This window comes from Carcharodon carcharias, chromosome 3, assembly GCF_017639515.1.
Source record: "Carcharodon carcharias isolate sCarCar2 chromosome 3, sCarCar2.pri, whole genome shotgun sequence".
NCBI classification, from domain to species: Eukaryota; Metazoa; Chordata; class Chondrichthyes; order Lamniformes; family Lamnidae; genus Carcharodon; species Carcharodon carcharias.
In genome coordinates, this window is record NC_054469.1 from 181,185,196 (window position 1) to 181,205,887 (window position 20,692).

General features: G+C 41.3%; 1 protein-coding gene across 2 annotated transcripts in view; it reads right to left on the bottom strand.

The window, feature by feature from the left end:
- The window catches only part of ranbp9 (RAN binding protein 9), an 85,808-nt gene that overhangs the window by 21,792 nt on the left and 43,324 nt on the right, over positions 1-20,692 (bottom strand). For both annotated transcript variants that reach the window (XM_041183604.1, XM_041183603.1), the window contains exons 6-9: positions 12,219-12,403; positions 10,739-10,851; positions 9,548-9,656; positions 8,783-8,979 (exon numbers count right to left, since the gene is read on the bottom strand). In XM_041183604.1, the coding sequence (XP_041039538.1) occupies positions 8,783-8,979; positions 9,548-9,656; positions 10,739-10,851; positions 12,219-12,403 (604 nt within the window). The remainder of the gene's footprint in view (positions 1-8,782; positions 8,980-9,547; positions 9,657-10,738; positions 10,852-12,218; positions 12,404-20,692) is intronic.

The following is a 20,692-nucleotide window of genomic DNA, read 5'->3' on the forward strand; positions in this document are numbered from 1 at the left end:
TTACACAAGTGACTGTCTAATTGTACAGAAGCACAATACTGCAGATGCTGGAAATTTCAATTTAAAAAAGATGCTAGAAACAATGAGCAGGTCTGACAGTATCTATGGAGAGAGAAATAGAGGTAGTGTTTCAGGTTGATGGCCATCCATCGGTCTAATTGTAACTTGGTGAGGGAATGGCCATCCGTTTGTAGGTGTGCCTGGTTTCCTTCCAGTGAGTGCAATTTACTTGGTTTGGTGAGGGGAATTGGAATAAAGGTTTATTTCTCTTCTTTTGTAATATTTCCAACATTACAACAGACTACACTTCAAAAGTGCTTAAAATACACAGTAGCATGGCTGTTAAATTATTTGAAGCATCTAAGTACAAACTTAGTGCTCTGATTTAGGATTCAGGCATGTGATAGAGGTCCAAGCAATAAAGGACAGTAGCAGGTAGGTAACAGTTAATGCCATATCCTCTGCACGCTCCAATGGTATGAAAAAAAAAGTGAAAGGAGCTATAATACTAACCATCAGGATAGAAACATAAAAAAAATTAGCCAAAGGTGCTGCTCTTGCACTATGGCTATACCTAGACAGTAATATTAAGTAAAATATGTGAAGCTTGCTTCATGTGATAACCTTAGACATGACATCAAATGGAACTTAATTGAGTGATGCCCATGAGGCAGCTGTGGAACAGGTGGGACAATAATGAATCTGCTTTCAAGGAGACAGCAGTCATTGGCATAACCAAGCATATGCAACATACATAAATCCAAACACTCGCAATCCCTTGGGTTGACAAATCAACCACTGAAGTGCAATCACACGCCAGCAATAACTGATCTACTACCTCAAGGGACTTATGCTCTTTTAACATGTTCTTCTTATTGTTGGTCCCAGTTATATAGTCTTTGCAAGTGAGGATTCCTTGTACCACAATAAAACTGGAAGTCCAACTTTTGAACACCCTAGAACAAGTATGTCAAACAAGAACTATGGTTATAAATGGCACCAAGATGATCAAGGAAGGAGAATGGGGTGTGGATAGATTTGGGTGGAAAGGCTGCCTCTGAACTTCTGGTATTAAGACTGGTTTGTCTTCAGCTCTAATCTAGAAAACTATCAAGATTGCCTGAATTGCCTTGTGAAAGACACACACTTCAGGATTATGCACATATCTACATAATGGAAACTAATTTCTTTGTTGGTATGCATAAAACAAGGGGACGTTTTCTTGAACTGAATTAAAATGCCAGAATCCCAATTACAGCTGATCTACAATAAGGGCTTAAGTTTTAATTATTAATCAGTTTATTGTTTATTGCTCTGCAAGCTCTTAATTGAGAACTAGGGTGTCTGCTATGGCTCAGTGGTATCTTGTCTCTGAGACAAAGGCTGTGGCTTCAAGTCACATGCTAAATTCTTGAGCGCTAAATTTAGGCCGACACTCCAGTACAGTACGAAAGGTGCACTGCATCATCAGTGCTGTTATTTTTTGGATGAGACATTAGACTAAGGAACCATTCAGGCCATCGAGTCTGCATCGCCATTCAATGAGATCATGGCTGATCTGATAATCCTTAACTCTACTTTCCTGCCTTTTCCCCATAACCCTTGATTTCCTTACTGATAAAAATGTCTATTTCAGCCTTGAACATACTTAATGACCCAGCCTCTACAGCCCTCTACGGTAAAGAATTCCACAAATTGACTACCCTCAGAGAAGAAATTCCTCATCTTGGTTTTAAATGGGCACCCCCTTACTCTGAGATTTTGCTCTCTGGTCCTAGACTCTCTCACAAGGGGAAACAACCTCTCAGCATCTACCCCGTCAAGCCCCCTAAGAATCTTATATGCTTCAATAAGGTCGCCTATCATTCTTCTAAACTCCAATGAGTACGGGCCCAACCTACTCAACCTCTCCTGATAAGAAAATACCTCCAGCCCCGGGATCGACTTAGTGAACCTTCTCTGGACTGCCTCCAATGCCAGTATATCTTTCCTTAGATAAGGGGACCAAAACTGTTCACAGTATTCTAGGTATGGTCTAACTAGTGCCTTGTACAGTTTTAGCAAGGCTTCCTTAGTTTTATACTTCATTCCCTTTGAAATAAAGGCCAACAGTCCATTTACCTTACCTATTACCTGAACTTGTATGCTAGCTTTTTGGGATTCATGCACGAGGACCCCCAAATCCCTGTGTGCTGCAGCTTTCTTCAGTCTTTCTCCATTTAAATAATATTCAGCTCCTCTATTCTTCCTGCCAAAGTGTATAACCTCACACTTTCCCACATTATATTCCCACAGAACCATCTGTCCTTGCAGATGAATGTTAAAGATTTTACGGTATCTATTTCTTATGAGCAAGGAAGGTCTCCCTGGTGTCCCGGCCAATATTTACTTTTCGCGAAACAACTAAAAACAGATCAATTATTTGAGACCTTGCAGTGGAAAAATTTAAAAAGTCTTGACTGGTTGCATAGCGCTTTGGAATGCCCCTAGGTCGTGGAAGGCACAATAAAAATGCAAATCTTTTCTTTTTCAATTGGGACCAATCAAGGGGCACACTTGCCATCATTTCAAAATAGCTTACAAAAAGTCAGTCACCCAATGGACACATGATTTTTTTAACTTTAAACAATTGTTGAACATATGTTGAAGATGCTTAGAATACAGTAACTCCCCATTTCAAATTCGCCCTGTTTTAAATCACTCCACTTGAACATCACATATAAAACGGGGCCAGTATGCGCACTTAGTGCCGGGATTTCTGTTTTAGCATCATTTCGTGCTGGGCCAATACAGTGTTGCATGGCCAGGTCAGTGCCATTTTGGAGTGGCCTCTCCCGCTCGCTGACACTCCTGCTCATCACAAGGGTTCAGGAGAGGAAAGCAACAAGCAGGGCAGTCACAGTAGGAGAGTAAGGAGAAAGAGCATATTTCTTTCACATTTTTAACTTTTAAAATAAAATAAATTTATTTCATTAACAATGTAGGAATTTAGGAATGTATAGTATTTCAAACTTACAGGGTATAATGTTCTAATTTTTTTTCTGATGAGAAAGATCCTACAGAACCCAACTAGAATTTTTGCATTGGTTGTAATGGGCAAATCTGAATCACTGAATGTTGCACTTTTCAGGAAAGCAACTACAACATTAAGCAAGGAATTACTGTATTTGGTACAACAGACTGAGCAGCGCCTGAAACAAATACATTAGAAGCACTGTTAGTGTATACCCTGCAAGAAAGAAAAACTTGTTTTCATATATAAGATAGGACATTCTAAACTGCTTTAACAGCAGTGAATTACATTAGAATACAGTAAAATTAGACAAGTATGCCAGCTATTTTGAAAACAACAGAATAATTGAATGACCAGATAATCTGTTTATGGTAATGTTGACAAGGAATTATCAGCCAGGATGCTTGGAGAACTTTCTGCTCTTCTTTGAATAGTGCAATGGAATCTTTTACTTTCAGAAGTGCAATGTGTCTGGACCTCATTTTAACATATCATTTGAAAGACAGCATCAACAACACAGCACTCCCTCAGTACTGCACTGAACTGCAGGTCTATGACAGAAGTTATTGAAGTTGTCTTTCAGCAACCATCTATTAGCCTTTATTTGAATAAAATATTTGACCACTACCCACCAAACTCATCTTCTCCAGAAAGGAAATCCTTTCTGCCATGCATTGGGACCTTGCCTCCATTTATTGCCAAGATGTCAAAAGAGCTATTTCCTTTGCAGGGAACTAATATACCTTTTGCATTACATGGGATGTAGAGGAAATGCATGCAGAGATCTTCAGATCCATAAAAGGATAAACCATCTAACCTGCACGTTGACACAGCCCTCACCTGTGTTTCTCCTCGGACCTGCCAGCTGTTTGGAGAAAAAGGTTTAATTGCCAGGCACCATCCCACCCTTCTGAAAATAATCCAAATTACATAAACCCTGATATTTACATGCCAGTTGGATTAATCTCGACTGTACACTGAAGCTACTTCAGTAAGACTCTAATTGCTTCAGTGAGATTGTCTGGGCAGTACCAGGACTTCTGAATTGACTGGGGTTTGAAGGCATCAGTCTAATCAATTTAATATTTAAATATAATGTGCCTAATGGCTCCCCAGCACTGACTGAAATTAATTGAACCCTTGCAGCATTGTAAGCAGGGCTGTCTGAATTCGTTACACTTGCTGTGTTGCCCACAATAAGGAATACAGTGCAGTATGTAAAGTACACTTTGTGCTCTCAATCAACATTCTCTAGATGGCAGTATCATATTTGAATGACAAGTGTTTTTTTTCTAAACTATCTCAAGTTATCATGAATAGATACAAGTCATTAAGATATCAGTTTCCATTGAAAATGTAAAATTTTGAATTTTATTACTGAAGAGATTTTGGGGTTTAGAAAAGAGAAGAATCAGTGGAAGATGGATTCTAAAATTTGGTTAGATTTGGAGAAATATAATCAGAGGTAAGCTGGGGTAATTCTGTGTTTTGGCACTTCATGTCCTCTCTACATAGTCATAAGATTGCAGTCTGCAGATCACATAGGTTTTGCATGAAATGAGTTTGGGCAATCTCAGTCTAGCTCTACTGGGCAATGGTCAGGAACACCTATCAACAACTTTACTGAGGTTGCAGGATTGCAGCTATCATAGGGAATGCTTTTCTATGATTAGTCAGCAGAAATATTTTTGGAGTAAAGAGAATTTTCTTCCATCTGGTTGACCTGGATGTGACAGAAACTGGGTGTAAAATTGGAAATTGTTCTAAATATGCTTCAGCCTGAAAGGTGGTGAACGTAAAACCAAAACCTCAGAAAATGCCTAACACTTTGAACTCCTCAAAGTACATATCAAAAAGCTTATTCGGAGTCACGGTAGGAGAAGACAAGATTAGGTTAAAGTGGCAAAGTTTGCACTGAGCTCGTTAATCAGGCATTAACTAGCAGTAATACCAATTCCTTTCCTCATAATTTGGTTGTTTAAAGAAAGGGCATTTGCTCACTTTTTGCCCTATGCTACTTCTTTTAGGAGATATTTTTCTATTTTATAACACCCTTCGAGGAGTATCAGTGAATATATTTTACTAGCTGCATTGTTGTTGTGTGTTTGAAAATGAGATCCAAAATGGATACAAGTAAATGGAAGGAATTTTTTTTAAGAAGTGAATTCTAAGCCAGAAGAAACACAACAGCATTTTAGGTGGAATGAATAATAAAATGATAACATCACACTAAAAATAAAAATCTGTCAAACAAGGAGGCACTTTCCTTGAGGGCATGAAACTCGCCAACTCTCCTGCTTAAACCAAATCCACTCGTGCAACTATTGTAATATTTATAACTTCAGTTGTGTGTAGCCAGAAGCTCAAAAGAGGGAATTGAGAGTTTGCAAAAATGAAGTACTAGTACCATTAAGGAACACAGACATAATAAACTAGTCTGATGTTCAAACATTTTTCATAAATCATGGCAGAATTGTTCGAAATGTCACAGATATCTGCAAATTCTCCGTTGATGGTTCTACAAATTGTGGTAGCCCACTTTCTTTGGACTATTTGGAAAGACTGTTCTTAAGACTCAAGTGTTTCATTCAGACAGTTTCAGTACTTGGACTCCAAGCTTATTACCCTTCAAGTATTCTTTATGGTCAAGGGTGCTGTTATCTGGTTCTATAGACAGAGTTAAATATTTTCTTTTGTAGCCCTGAACAAGAATGACAATAACCAACTTGTTTCAGTTTCAAATGAAATACTGTAAAGCACATTTTAAAATTTATTTCCTGGAAACATGAGCAACATCCAATATTTACAACCTTAAACAACAAGGGAAATAAATGCCAATAAATTAGTTTAAAACTTTGCACAAGTAGAATGCTCCTAAGCAAAGTGCTGCAGAGGAAAGAAATGGCAAAATTGGCTTAGTTGCAGGAGGCAAAGGGTGATGGTCGAAGGCTGTTTTTGTGACTGGAAGCCTGTGTCCGATGGCGTAGTGCAGGGTTTAGTGCTGGGTCCCTTGCTGTTTGTAGTGTGCACTGATGATTTAGACATGAATGTAGGAGGTACGATCAGTGAGTTCACAGATGACATGAAAATTGGTAGTGTGGTAAATAGCGAGGGAGGAAGCTTTAGACTACAGGACAATATAGATGGGCTGGTCAGATGGGCAGAACAATGGCAAATGGAATTTAATCCTGAAAAGATTGAAGTGATGCATTTTGGGAGGGCTAATAAGGCAAGGGAGTACACAATGAATGGCAGGAACCTAGGAAGTGCAGAGGATCAGAGGACCTTGGTGTGCACATCCATAGATCCTTGAAGGCAGTGGGACTGCTTGATGGCACCTTAAGGTGGTTAAGGCGGCATTTGGGATACTTCCCTTTATTAGTCGAGGCATTGAACACAAGAGCAGGGAGGTTAAGATGGAGTTGTGTACCACGTTAGTTAGGCCACATCTGGAGTACTGTGTGCACTTCAGGTCGCCACACTATAGGAAGGATGTGACTGCAGTAGAGAGGGTGCAGAGGAGATTCATCAGGGTGTTGTCTGGGCTGCAGCATTTCAGCTATGAAGAGAGACTGGATAGGCTGGGGCTGTTTCTCTTGGAGCAGAGAAGGCTTACCGACTCCCACAGCTACCTCAACTACAGCTCCTCACACCCCACTTCCTGTAAGGACTCCATTCCATTCTCTCAGTTCCTTCGCCTCCGTCGCATCTGTTCCAATGATGCTACCTTCAAAAACAGTTCCTCTGACATGTCCTCCTTCTTCCTTAACCGAGGTTTTCCACCCACGGTCGTTGACAGGGCCCTCAACTGTGTCCGGCCCATCTCCTGCGCATCCGCCCTCACGCCTTCTCCTCCCTCCCAGAAACATGATAGGGTCCCCCTTGTCCCCACTTATCACCCCACCAGCCTCCATATTCAAAGGATCATCCTCCACCATTTCCGCCAACTCCAGCATGATGCCACCACCAAACACATCTTCCCTTCACCCCCCCTGTCGACATTCCGTAGGGATTGTTCCTTCCGGGACACCCTGGTCCACTCCTCCATCACCCCCAACTCAACCCCCACCTATGGCACCACCCCATGCCCACGCAAAAGATGTAACACCTGCCCCTTCACTTGCTCTCTCCTCACTGTCCAAGGGCCCAAACGCTCCTTTCAAGTGAAGCAGCATTTCACTTGCATTTCCCCCATCTTAGTCTACTGTATTCGTTGCTCCCAATGTGGTCTCCTCTACATTGGAGAGACCAAACGTAAACTGGGCGACCGCTTTGCAGAACACCTGCGGTCTGTCCGCAAGAATGACCCAAACCTCCCTGTCGCTTGCCATTTCAACACTCCACCCTGCTCTCTTGCCCACATGTCTGTCCTTGGCTTGCTGCATTGTTCCAGTGAAGCCCAACGCAAACTGGAGGAACAACACCTCATCTTCCGAATAGGCACTTTACAGCCTTCCGGACTGAATATTGAATTCAACAACTTTAGGTCCTGAACTCCCTCCTCCATCCCCTTTCTGTTTCTTCCCCCTTCCTTTTGTTTTTTCCAATAAATTATATAGATTTTTCTTTTCCCACCTATTTCCATTATTTTGAAATATGTTTAAATCTTTTATGCTCCCCCCACCCCCACTAGAGCTACACCTTGAGTGCCCTACCATCCATTCTTAATTAGCACATTCGTTTAGATAATATCACCAACTTCAACACCTATGTGTTCTTTTGTTCTGTTGTCTGTGACATCTTTTGATGATCTGCTTCTTTGTCCCTACAACCACACCACCCCCCTCCACTTCTCTCCCCCCACCCAAACCCCGCCCCCCGCACACACACACACACCTTAAACCAGCTTATATTTCACCCCTTCTTGGATTCACCTAGCCCTGTTGAAGGGTCATGAGGACTCGAAACGTCAACTCTTCTTCTCCACCGATGCTGCCAGACCTGCTGAGTTTTTCCAGGTAATTCTGCTTTTGTTTATTATTATTAAGGCTTAGGGGGATCTGATTGAGGTGTACAAAATTATGAGGGACATAGATAGGGCAGATAGGAAGAAACTTTTACCTTTAGTGGAGGGTTCAATAACCAGAGGGCATAGATTTAAAGGGAAGGGGCATGAGGTTTAGAGGGGATTTGAGGAAAAATTTTTTTCACCAAGAGGGTGAGGGTATGTGGAACTCACTGCCTGAAAGAGTGGTGGAGGCGGGAACCCTTACAACATTTAAGTAGTATTTAAATGAATATTTCAAATACCATAGCGTACAAGGCTATGGGCCAAGTGCTGGAAAATGGGCTTGATGGCCAGCACAGACACAATGGGCCAAAGGGACCTCTTTCTGCGCTGTAAACTCCAGGAAACACAGTATCTATACTGAACAAACATGAGTCATTTGCAATATCACAGGGCGCAGTAGTAAAAGAATTATGTTTGTAAATTGCATAAGGGTCTGGACTACAGTTTCTCCCATTTGCTAAGATGCCTAGGCTAAATATACATATGTGGAATGTAATCACAATGACCAGAATCTTACGTGATCTTATTCAGGGCAAGAGAGAGAGGCACGGCGAGCAGACGGACACACAAGCCATAATGAACTTGCCATATTAATTTCACATTGCTTTCATATTTGGCGTAAAACTGACTGATCAAATACAAGTCTGATCTACGCTTCAGTTGTTAGCGAGGAAACACGGTGCAATTTGCTCTTGTAATAGTGAATGGTACAGAAAAAAATGTTAACACTGCCTGGTGATTCTATCCAAGCTATTTACCTGTAAAGTGAGTGTGTGCACCATTCCCTTTGCATGCTGCTAGGATGTGGATATTGCTCCCATGGTTGGGACTCATGCTAGGACTGTTGAAGGTTCTAGGGCTGCCTGGGTAGCTGTCTTGAGACTTTGGACTTCGACCTCCTAAACACCGCACTTCACTATCTGTTCCATTTACCATTTCTATAAACTGGCGGACTCTAGGGTGAATACAAAACAAACATTTCTCAAACTCCATTAATGGTACAATAATATTTAAATTAAAATAATTCATCCCTATAATCATCGCCCATTATTTTGTAATTCTGTTTTAGCAGCCAGTTGTTTAAGAAGTCAGTAACAAGGTAGATCATGGCAATTGTTTTAAGCCTAACCCTGCCAAATAAATAGGATTACCACATGACTAGGTCCACTTCTATTCTTCAACATGTTACATTTAATTGTAGAAAGCTCCGATCTATAGTTTACCATAATGCTTAAAACAATAGCATTGACTAAGTCAAAATCAATTTGGCACCTGAAAAACACTTTTTAGGGTTGAAAGAGAACATATAATTTCTTTGAATTTCTAACTTTAATATACCTAACTATGCAAAGACAAGTTTTTTCTTTAACCCAGATCTCAGTGGTCAACAAAGAAGTGCCAAGAAGAACCACTATTTCAGCTGTGGTTATCAAACAGGTCACATGGACATAGGTCATATGCAGAATGAAAATTTCATGCAATACAAAAAACAGTCATGTTGCATTGCTAGGAAAGCAGCTTACTTTAACATAAAAAGGAGGTTGGATTTTCTTTCAAGTAGACCTGGATATAGTTGCTGCGTTGTTTCAATTGCTTCTCCCATTCTTCCAGCTAGTACCAGTTTCTGAATTCCTAAAGAAGTAAATATAAATTCACTGTGGCCATCTCTACCAAAAGTGGCATATCTAACAGATAACGTGCAATTCCACAAAGTTTGCAGAAATATGGTTCTTTTGGCATTAACTTGCTATAGTTAAGAAAGCTATTAAACTTGAACGGGATACCATTGGAAAATCAGGTCTGCATTTATTATACCTGCAATTTAACATTTCAAATCTCCTTCTCCTTTTCAAATAATGGATTTCACAACTACAAAAATGAAGTGGAGTGAAAATATTTTCAGCCTCCTACCATGATTACCACTTTTTCATGGCTGTTTCCTTGCATACACAGATGTCACAAGACTAAGATCATGTGGAACACCATTAATATTATGCAAGTTTACAATTTAGAAATTAAATTAGTACTTCAAACACTAACCTACAACTGAGGTCGTCTACCAGTACATCATTCATTTCACTAATACTAATCAACTAAATTTTGAACATATATTTTCAAGTCAACTCTGTAATGCATGGTTATCACTAGAATGGACACATGCAGGCTTACAAAAAATGTCTTCAGAATAACCTTAGTTGTATACTATCACTCTTTAAATTTTTCCCAAAGCATCAAACATTCCATTGAGGCAATATACAGTAACCCAAATGCATTAAGATAACTTGCTTCAACATAAAGTCTTTAACTTCATCCTAATACATTGACAGCAATTTTAAACTGACTGGATACTTTCAGTTAATGATCAGTAAACAGAACTAAATCCGCCTTCATGAGTATCGCTAACATGCACACATATTTAAGGTTTCATTGTGCATAAACGTACACTTATCTAGGTAAAAATCCATCCATCATTTCTTAGAATATCTGCTTAACTGGCTGAGATCCCTCTGAATGCTATCAATCTCTCACATGCTTATCACCGGGCCACAATGCTCGGCATGCTCTGCAAATTTTATTTTTACTTGCTCCCACCCTCATCACTTGGACATCCAAGTGAAAGAAAAAGTAAATTCGGAAGGAAATATAATTTTTAAAAATACCATTTTAAACAATGTCACCGAGAAGAATCAAACTATAGTTCAATTTAGACTCACTTTGTCTATTCTTAATGGATGCTAGTTCCTCCTGGAAAGCCTGTCCTGTGGACCTGGCAAAGGCTTCAGCTGTGGCACAATAACCATGATGCACTAAGTAAGATGAAACCATTCTAGAAATTGAAGTTTAAAGAAATGTTACACAACAGTCCAAGGTCAGCAGTATTTCACAATACAATACAGCTTTTAAAAAATCTAGTATAAAGATGATTACACCAGGCTGTACATGTGCAATAACAGGAAACGCTTACCAAACTCAATGGAAACTATCTTGCAAGCATGCACAAAACATGTTTTCCCCAATGATTTCAACATTCAGGTTACATGTTTTGCAGAGTTATGACATTTGTAAATATATTTGCAGGAAAGCACATACATCACAAATATACATACACATGCACAAACTCTTATCGCACAAAACAATAGATTGTCTACAAAAATGCACTAAATAAACATCAATAAGTTAGCATCTAAAAATCATTAAATTTATGATGGTTTATTTACACAAACAAGTGTGCCTCTGCTAATTCTTTCTTCTGTTAATGCAATTTTGTTACCAAGAGGATTTAAAAGTTAAATCAAAAAACGTTATCTACTCAGACAATTAAAATATGTAATTAAAAGGGTAGCAGTAGGCTTTAGACATGTACATGAGAGAAAGGCCACAAACACAGGATACAGACAGCAGTAGTGGAGGAGTGATACGAGATAGATAAGTGGGTGTATATGCGAGAAACAGAGATAAAGGGTGCCCGCATGGGATAAATGGAGAAAGAGGGCATGTGAGCATGTAGGACAGGGAAGAAAAATTTACTGCTTTAAGCAATAAGGAACACATGTAAACTGAACTAGAGAATTAATAGGTAACTAAGACCATCCTTTAATTAAACTTACACGCCAATCTCTTTTGAGCCAATGCAACAGCAAAGCACTGAGCTATTCTTAGCTGCAATCAAAACAATTTTTTTTGTAGCTTTGTAAACCTTAGGGAAGGGAAAAAAGAGAAAGAAAACAAGAGAAAAAGAAAGATTCCTTTGGATAGGAGAGGAGGAGGGTTTCTCACAATTTCAAATTGATTGCCTGCCCCAGAAATATTGTTTTGTTATCGTTTGAGAGGTGTGGGACTGTATTTTATTTTCTACGGTTCCTTAACCAGGTCAGGTCAGTCTCTTACTGGATCTGCATTAAGAGGATGCATTCAAATAGGGCAAGATTACAAAGATTTAAAAATGCAGCACTCAGCTGAATATTTTTTCAGTCGCTATGACCAGATTTATTGTAGTTAATAAAAAGAATTAAAATATGAGCATGTTCTTTGTAGCATTTAACATTAAGAAATACAGGTTGTATTTAATAGATGCAAGAAGAAATCCATCTATCCTTTAAATCTAAATCAGAATTAAATCACAGGAAAGAAAACTCCTTTAAATATTTATAAATGAAAAATGCTACTGTAGATAACAGACAATGTGTCACCTACTTTTGAATCATTGTCTGCCATTCCCCTTCTCGATCTCCTACAGGGAATCTTTCAATCTGGGTCTGAATTTTAGATCTCCATTCTCGCATGTAGTCCTCTATATCAAAAACAAATGGATGCTGTCCAAAATTAGCATCTATCACCTCCCCTGGTGTCTGCAGTCCAACTGTGGGGTATAAATTTGGCTGAACAAGAGAAAAAAAAAATAATCAATTTGCAAGTTTTAGACTCTTCAAACAGCCCAGTAGTTTCCTGGCAGTTTTGCAGCTAAATTTTATTACTGCAAATATTTATCCTGATGAATTAAACTTGCAAACTTCTGCTTTCTCATTAGAAGCATCAACATGTGCTAAATGGTATTTCATCCTCACACACTTATTTTATACCATCTTACCAAGGATAATATAGTGCAATTTAAAATTCACAAACACTGAACATGAATGTAGAATAAACTGGTCAGGGTAAAAATGTAAATAGTTTGGTGGGGGGGGGGCACCTGAGTACTTTTAATCAATAATGCTTTTGCAGTAGTAGCAAAAGAAATTTTAAAAGATTTTTATTCTTCTTTCTTTGATGGGATGTGGGTGTCACTAGCAAGCCCAGCATTTGTTGTCCAACCCTAAACCCTTGAACTGAGTGGCTTACTGGGCCATTTTAGAGGGCAGTTACGAGTCAACCACGTTGCTGTGGATCTGGAGTCACATCCAGGCCAGACCAGTTAAGGAAGCAGATTCCCTTCCCTAAAAGGGCATTAGTGAACCAATGGATCTTTACAATAGCCAATGATAGTTTCATGGTCACCATTACTAAGACCAGTTATCAATTCCAGATTTTCTTTTTACTGAATTTAAGTTCCACCAGCTGCCACAGACCCATGCCTCCAGAGCATTTGTCTGGGCCTCTAGGTTATTAGTCCAGTGATGTTACCACTACACCACCTTCTCTCCCTACCATCCCACCTCCCAAGATCCAAGGGGAAAAAAATTGGCAGGTACAGTAGAGATCTGACAAGCAAGCACATAGGCAGGCTCCAAAAGACAAAAGTATCACTGCACGCCACCACAATTATACTTTTATATTTGCTGATCCTGGAGTGGTATGGAGCACTAAGCAGTCCCAGTGGAAGAAAAAGAAAAGCTAATTAACTTCCCCAACCCTCTCTAAGATGGGTAATTGCTATACAGATCCATGTATTCCAGCATGCACTTAGTACTTATGACATTACATGACTGGGGTAACATAGCCACTTGAAGTGAAGTTTTGCCTTCATCTGCCATGAACGTGACAAAATATTCTCCTTTCCATCCCTTCTGTATGGCTAAATCGCTACAGTCAAACACTTCTGTCTCTCCTCCAAAGAGAAAGGGACAGATTTACAAACTTGTGCCCCACTTTGCAGAGCTTTGTGTACAGGAGCTCTAGTCAAAAGAAGTGTTGGGATGTTCCCTTAGTGAACACCCGCACTATCCTCCATGCCAATATGTTAGTGTTCTCACATATGAAGCCCTGCTTTGGGGGGACACTCATCCATAAAATCTCCTAATTACCAAGATCCCAACAGAACCTCCAAATTGAGCCTATGGGTACATATACGAAAGACTTGCAGAATGTGCTTTTCTAGTTTTAAGATAAGTGATTACTGGAAAAATCACAGATGCTGAATTCAAAGGAAAGGAAGCAATAGTAATATAGAAACAGCAGTTGGCCATCCAACCCTTCGACACTGTACTGCCCAATCAACTAGAGCATGACAGATCTGTATCCTAACTTCATATCCTTTGATAGATATCCTTCTTCATGCACAGAGCGGTAGAAGTGTGGAACTCTGAGATTAATAGTTTTTGCATATGAAGAAGTATTTCCTGACCTCTTCTCTGGATGGACTGGTCTTACCCCCAAAGTTTCTCTATAACTACCCTTCAATTCCTTTCAAAATACTAAATAACTCATTCTGGTCGCCACATTACCAGAAGGATATGGAGGCGTTGGAGAGGGTGCAGAGGAGGTTTACCAGGATGCTGCCTGTTCTGGAGGTTATTAGCTATGAGGAGAGGTTGGAGAAACTCGGATTGTTCTCACTACAGTGACAGAGATTGAGGGGCAACTTGATCGAAGTTTACAAAATTATGAGTGGCAGGGACAGAGTAGATAGTCAGAAGCTTTTTCCCAGGGTGGAAGAGTCAGTTACTAGGGGACATAGATTTAAGGTGAGAGGAGAAAACTTTAGAGATGTGTGGGGCAAGTTTTTTTACGCAGAGGGTAATGAGTGTCTGGAATTTGCTGCCAGAGGAGGTGGTGGAAGCAGGTACGATAGTGGTGTTTAAGAGGCAGCTTGACAAATACATGAATAGGATGGGAATAGAGGGATACGGACCCCAGAAGTGCAAAATGTTTTAGTTTGACAGGCAATATGATCAGCGCAGGCTTGGAGGGCCAAAGGGCCTGTTCCTGTGCTGTACTTTTCTTTGTTCTTTAAGATATTATATGCCAGAGGTTGTAACTCTAGTTTACATACTACTAGTATTTATCCATTTTTTAAAAACTATTCAGGACATAGGGTGTGGCATCGCTGGCTAGGCCAGCATTTATTTCCCATCCCTAAAATGCCCTCTGAACAAGGGCAATTAAGAGTCAACCACATTGCTGTGGGCCTGGAGTCACATGTAGGCCAGACCAGGTAAGGACAGCAGATTTCCTTCCCTGGTTAGCTAATGTCCTTTTAGATGGGTTTTTAACAACAATCGACAATGATTTCATGGTCATCATCAGGCTTTTAATTCCAGATTTTTCTTGAATTCAAGTTTTACTATCTGCCACGGTATGATTCTAACCCAGGTTCCCAGAGCATTACCTTGGGTCACTAGAATACAAGTTCAGTGACAATACCACTATGCCACCGCCTGTTCCATTCAGGTAGGATTGTTAAATGGGGAAAAGATAAAAGGGGAGGCTCCTTCAACAGTAATTCTCAGTGATCATCCCCAACCGTCTCCCCCAGCCCCCTCCATTGCATATGGCTGTCTAGTACTACAATCACAAACTGATTCTCCTATTCCTGTTATAAGAATAACCTGCAAGGCAGCAGCAAGGGATTTCCAACTCCCTCAAATTTAGAATGTTTACATTAAAAGATCCAAGTTTTCTGATCCAAGAAACACCCTTGCAGAAATGATGCACTTTCAAATACATACTTCGTTCCATTTAAACAGAATCATAGAAATCATAGCATTAAAGTTATTCAACCAGTCTATCGCACCTATTTAAATTCGACCAGATGTCATGGACCCATGTCTCCAGGGCATTAGTCTGGACCTCTGGATTATTAGTCCAGTGACATTACCACTATGCTACCATCTCCCCCACCAGATCCAAGGGAAAAAAATTGGTACTATAGCTTGGCAGTTACAGTACAGAGATCTGGCCAGCAAACACATAGCCCCATATCTACGTTCCAAAAGATGAAAGCATCACTGCACCCTACCACAATTATACTTTTATCAATTCAGCCAAAGCATCTTCCTTAAATCCCATTTCCTTGCCTTTTCCAATATATTAATGATGCTTTATTCATTGCAAGAAACAGCAAGAGGTAAGCTTGAATTTAACTCCATTTCAGCCTCAAACAAATGAATGCATCCGTAAAGGAAGAGGGAAGACAACAAAAACACACTTGTCTATTGGTTGAATGCCTCATCAATGCATATAGAAGTGCTGAAGCGAATCCAGAATATTACAAAAGCCAAATACTGCAGATGTGAGAATTCCAAAATTATAACCGAAAATGCTGGAAATATTCAGCAGGTCAAACACATTTGTGCAGAGAAAAAGAGTGTTAATATTTCAGGTCAATAACTTTTCATCGGAACCTACTTTATGGTATTTCTGTATCTTTTCCCCATTTAACAATCCTATCTGAATCCAGCATTTTCTGTTTTCATTCCAGAATATTATTTCAAGGAAAGTCTGGCTAATGGGACCAGAAGACAAATTTAGTGAAAGATTTCAAATACATTGTACACAAGGCTGGACTTTAACGTGCAGATAAGCTGGCAGGCATGATAATGGCCCAGGTGACATGATGTCAACTCCAGTATTTGAAAGGACAATCCAAATATGCAAGTTGAGGGAGTTGGAAACGAGGAAGGTCAGAAATGGGAGCAAGATGGTCAAAGCTACACAGATGCCTGGTTGTGGGCTGGGGCTGTGGGGATCCAGTGGGTGATGTTCTTCCCTACCAATGGGAGGAGCAAGCCTGCTTGCGAAACCAAGTTAGCAAGGTTGGAAGTGGCAGAATAGGCCAACAGCAGGAGCTTAATGTCATGCTCCTGTAACCAAAGCAGGAAGGAGTTTAATGATGTAGCAAGCACAGGAAAGAGAGAGCAGGGACACATTCACCTACATCCAGATGCGCATATCATCCCAACCCTCTCACTCTACCTTCTCAAGCCTACTGCAGCACAATACTCCTCAGCATCAAGTGCTCTCATTCTTCTGTCTATGCTCTTCCTTATGTCTCCATCTATCCATCCATCACAGGCATTCATCCCTTTATTTAATGTCATGCCTCTCACTCAGTCACCCTCAATAAATTCTCTCCATCCAATCAATACGCCATTATTCTCACTCAAAGGAATCTTCTTTCCTTCCTTGCAGGAGAGAGCAGAGCAGGAAGCAGAGAACCGGAGGTGGCTGTCCAGCCACCTCACTAATAACTTTGGGGGAGGCAGCAACAGAGATCAGCAGAGTCCTGACATGCCTGGTCATCAGATATGGGGAGCTCACAACTAACCAGTCATAGGATTAAATATCAGACAGTTACATGGCATATGATACTCAGTCATGTTGACATGGTGTCAACAGCAAATGAAACATATTTATAATGAGTAACTTCCAACATTCTTACCTTGTATTCTATCACATCTTTTATCCCCCACAGGATCCTCATGAATCCAGCAGTTGGTTGAAGTTGCAGACAACTCCTCAAGGAACTTAATTCCTTGAGGGTGCACCGTCACAGGACTTACACAAATCATGCACCAGCTCAGATACTCACAGGTCAATGGGACTAGTAAGAGATAGTTAGGTTTTCAAAAGATGACTCACACCTCAAGTGAGGAAGAGTAGATGGGGTCTTCAGGGACGGTAGTGGCGAGTCCTCTTTGGTGGGCACAGGCTTCTCCAAACTCTGCTCAGCTAGACACAGATGAAGTATCCCAGGAACCATTGTTGAAGAGGATAATCATTAAACAGCTGTAGGGATCGTGCTTGAAATTCCTGGGCGCATATTGCACAATGTACATGATTGCAATGATTTTCTAGATGTATGCCTCAAGAATGAGTGGGATTCTGTGGCAGGCCATTGGGTTGGTGTTTTCTTCCATGGATAAAGTGGTCAATTGATGGAGTATCAAATGAGGCAATTGAACAGGTACAATGCAGGCCTTCAACAAGGGTATGCAAACTCTGGATTTCACCTAAAAAAAGGTGAATTAATATCCCAGCCTTGACCTTGCAGCACCCCCCTGATCTGCAGCAAAGTGTCCTCCAGCAATTGGCAGCATGGGAGTGTTGCTGGTCTGTGAAAGGAATGGTAATGAAAAGGCACAAGGAAATGAGAACTCCCCACAAACAGCTTTCACTCCTTGTGCAGTGCCCCAGCCTACTCCAGCCCCTAGTCAACATCCAACATACTGCATCATGTTTCGAAGGTAGGTAGAGAGTGCACTTGCACAGATAGGGTGATGTTTGGCAGTGTTTAAAAGGCTCCAAAACCCAGAGGACATCAGCCAAGAGGGTCTCAACAGTCAGAGCAAAGGTGTGAGCAGCTTCCTCAACCTCCTTCAAGCCATAAAGGTTGCATCACGTAGAAGCACGAGAAAAAAAATAATAAAGATTTGCAGTTGTACAAAGGTAGGCACGTGGATGTCTTTTGCATTGTGGTATTAAATGTCTTTTCTTAATTTGAAGCACATTATTACTGCTTTGCGTTACTTTCTCATGTTGGCATTCTCGTTTGCTGATGGCATGTGGCCTTTTCAGTTGTTTGCTGATGAATGGGAGGATCTGAATTAACAGCAATCAATGGGGAGTGTGAGGAGGGTGCTTAGTTTTTGACAGGACAGCTTTATTAGATTTTTAAAATTCATTTACAGGATGTGGGCAACACTGACCCTGCCAGCATTTATTGCCCATCCCTAATTATCATCGAGGTGGTGGTGGTGAGCTGCCTTCTTGAACCGCTGCAGCCCCTGTGGTGTGCACCCACAGTACTGTTAGGGAATTCCAGGATTTTCACCCAGCAACAGAACGACGATATATTTCCAAGTCAGGATGGTGAGTGGCTTGAAGGGGAACTTCCAGATGGTGATGTTCCCATGTATCTGCTGACCTTGTCCTTCTAGATGATAGCAGTCGTGGGTTTTGGAAGGTGCTGCCTAAGGAGCCACGGTGAGTTTCTGCAGTGCATCTTGCAGATGGTACACACTGCTGCTACTGTTCGTTGATGGTGGTGGAGGGAGTGAATGTTTTCGGAAGGGGTGCCAATCAGGCGGGCTGCTTTATCATGGACAGTGTCAGGCTTCTTGAATGTTGTTGGAGCTGCACTCATACAGGCAAGTGGAGAGTATTCCATCACACTCCTGACTTGTGCCTTGTAGATGGTGGATAGGCTTTGAGGAGTCAGGAGGTGAGTTACTTGCCACAGGATTCCTAGCCTCTGACCTGCTCTTGTAGCCACAGTATTTATATGGCTGGTCCAGTTCAGTTTCTGACCAATGGTAACCCCCAGGAGGTTGATAGTGGGGGGTGGTGGGGGGGTCGTCAATGCCTGGCACTTGTGGTGTAAATGCACTTGCCGCTTGTCAGTCCATCCTGAATATTGTCCAGGTCTTGCTATACTTGGACATGGACAGCTTCAGTAACCGAGGAGTCTCAAATGGTGCTGAACATTGTTCACTGGTGATTGCACATACCCGCTTCTGATCTTATGATGAAAGGCAGACCATTGATGAAGCAGCTGAAGATGGTTGAGCCTAGGAACAAGATGGTTGGCCCCAAGGAACTCCTGCAGTGATACCCTGGAACGGAGATGATTAACCTCCAACACCCACAACCATCTTCCTCTGCGCTAGGTATGACTCCAAACAGTGGAGAGTTTTCCCCGATTCTCAATTATTTCAGTTTTGCTAGGACTCCCTGATGCCACACTCGTTCAAATACTGCCTTGATGTCAAGGGCAGTCACTCTCACCTCATCTATGGAATTCAGCTCTTTTGTCCATGTTTGAACCAAGGTAGTAATGAGGTCAGAAGTTGATGACCCTGGTGGAACCCAAATCAGTGAGTCGTTATTGTTAAGCAAGTGCTGCTTGATAGCACTGTTGATGATCCATCATCACTTTACTCATGATGGAGAGTAGACTGATGGGGCGGTAATTGGCCGGGTTGGATTTGTCCTGCTTTTTGTGTACAGGATATACCTGGGCAATTTTCCACATTGCCAGGTAGATGCCAGTGTTGTAAATGTACTGGAATAACTTGGCTAGGGGCACAGCAGGCTCTGGAGCACAAGCCTTCAGTACTATTGCTGGAATATTGTCAGGGACCATAGGCTTTGCAGTATCAAACATATTTTGATATCAAATGGAGTGAATCGAATTGGCTGGAGACTGGCATCTGTAATGCTGGGGACCTCTGGAGGAAGCAGAGATGGATCATCCACTCAGCACTTCTGGCTAAAAATTGGCGCGAACGCTTCAGCTTTATCTTTTGCACTGATGTGATGGGATCTCCATCATGGAGGATGGAGATATTTGTGGAGCCTCCTCCTCCAGTGAGTTGTTTAATTGTCCACCACCATTGACAACTGGCTGTGGCAGGACTGAAGAGCTTAGACCTGATCTGTTGGTTGTGGAGTCGCTTAGCTCTGTCTATCACTTGCTGCTTATGCTGTGTGACACACAAGTAGTCCTGTGTTGTAGCTTCACCAGGCTGACACCTCATTTTTAGGTATACCCGGTGCTGCTCCTGGCATATCCTCCTGCACTCTTCACTGAACCAGGGTTGATCCCCTGGCTCAGAGGTAATGGTAGAGTAGGGAAATGCTGGGCCATGAGGTTCCAGATTGTAGTTGAGTAGAATTCTGCTGCTGATGGCCCACAGCACCTCATGGTTGCCCAGTTTCGGGTTGCTAGATCTGTTCAAAATCTATCCCATTTAGCATGGTGGTAGTGTCACGCAATACAATGGAGGGTATGCTCAATATATAGACAGGACTTGGTCTCCGGAAGGACTGTGTGGTGATCACCCTACTGATACTGTCATGGGCAAATGCAACTACAGTCGACAGATTGGTGGGGATGAGGTCAAGTATGTACTTCCCTCACCACCTGCTGCAGACCCAGTCTAGCAGCTATGTCCTTTAGGATTCGGCCAGCTCAGTCTGTGATGGCACTATTAGCCGCTCTTGATGATGGA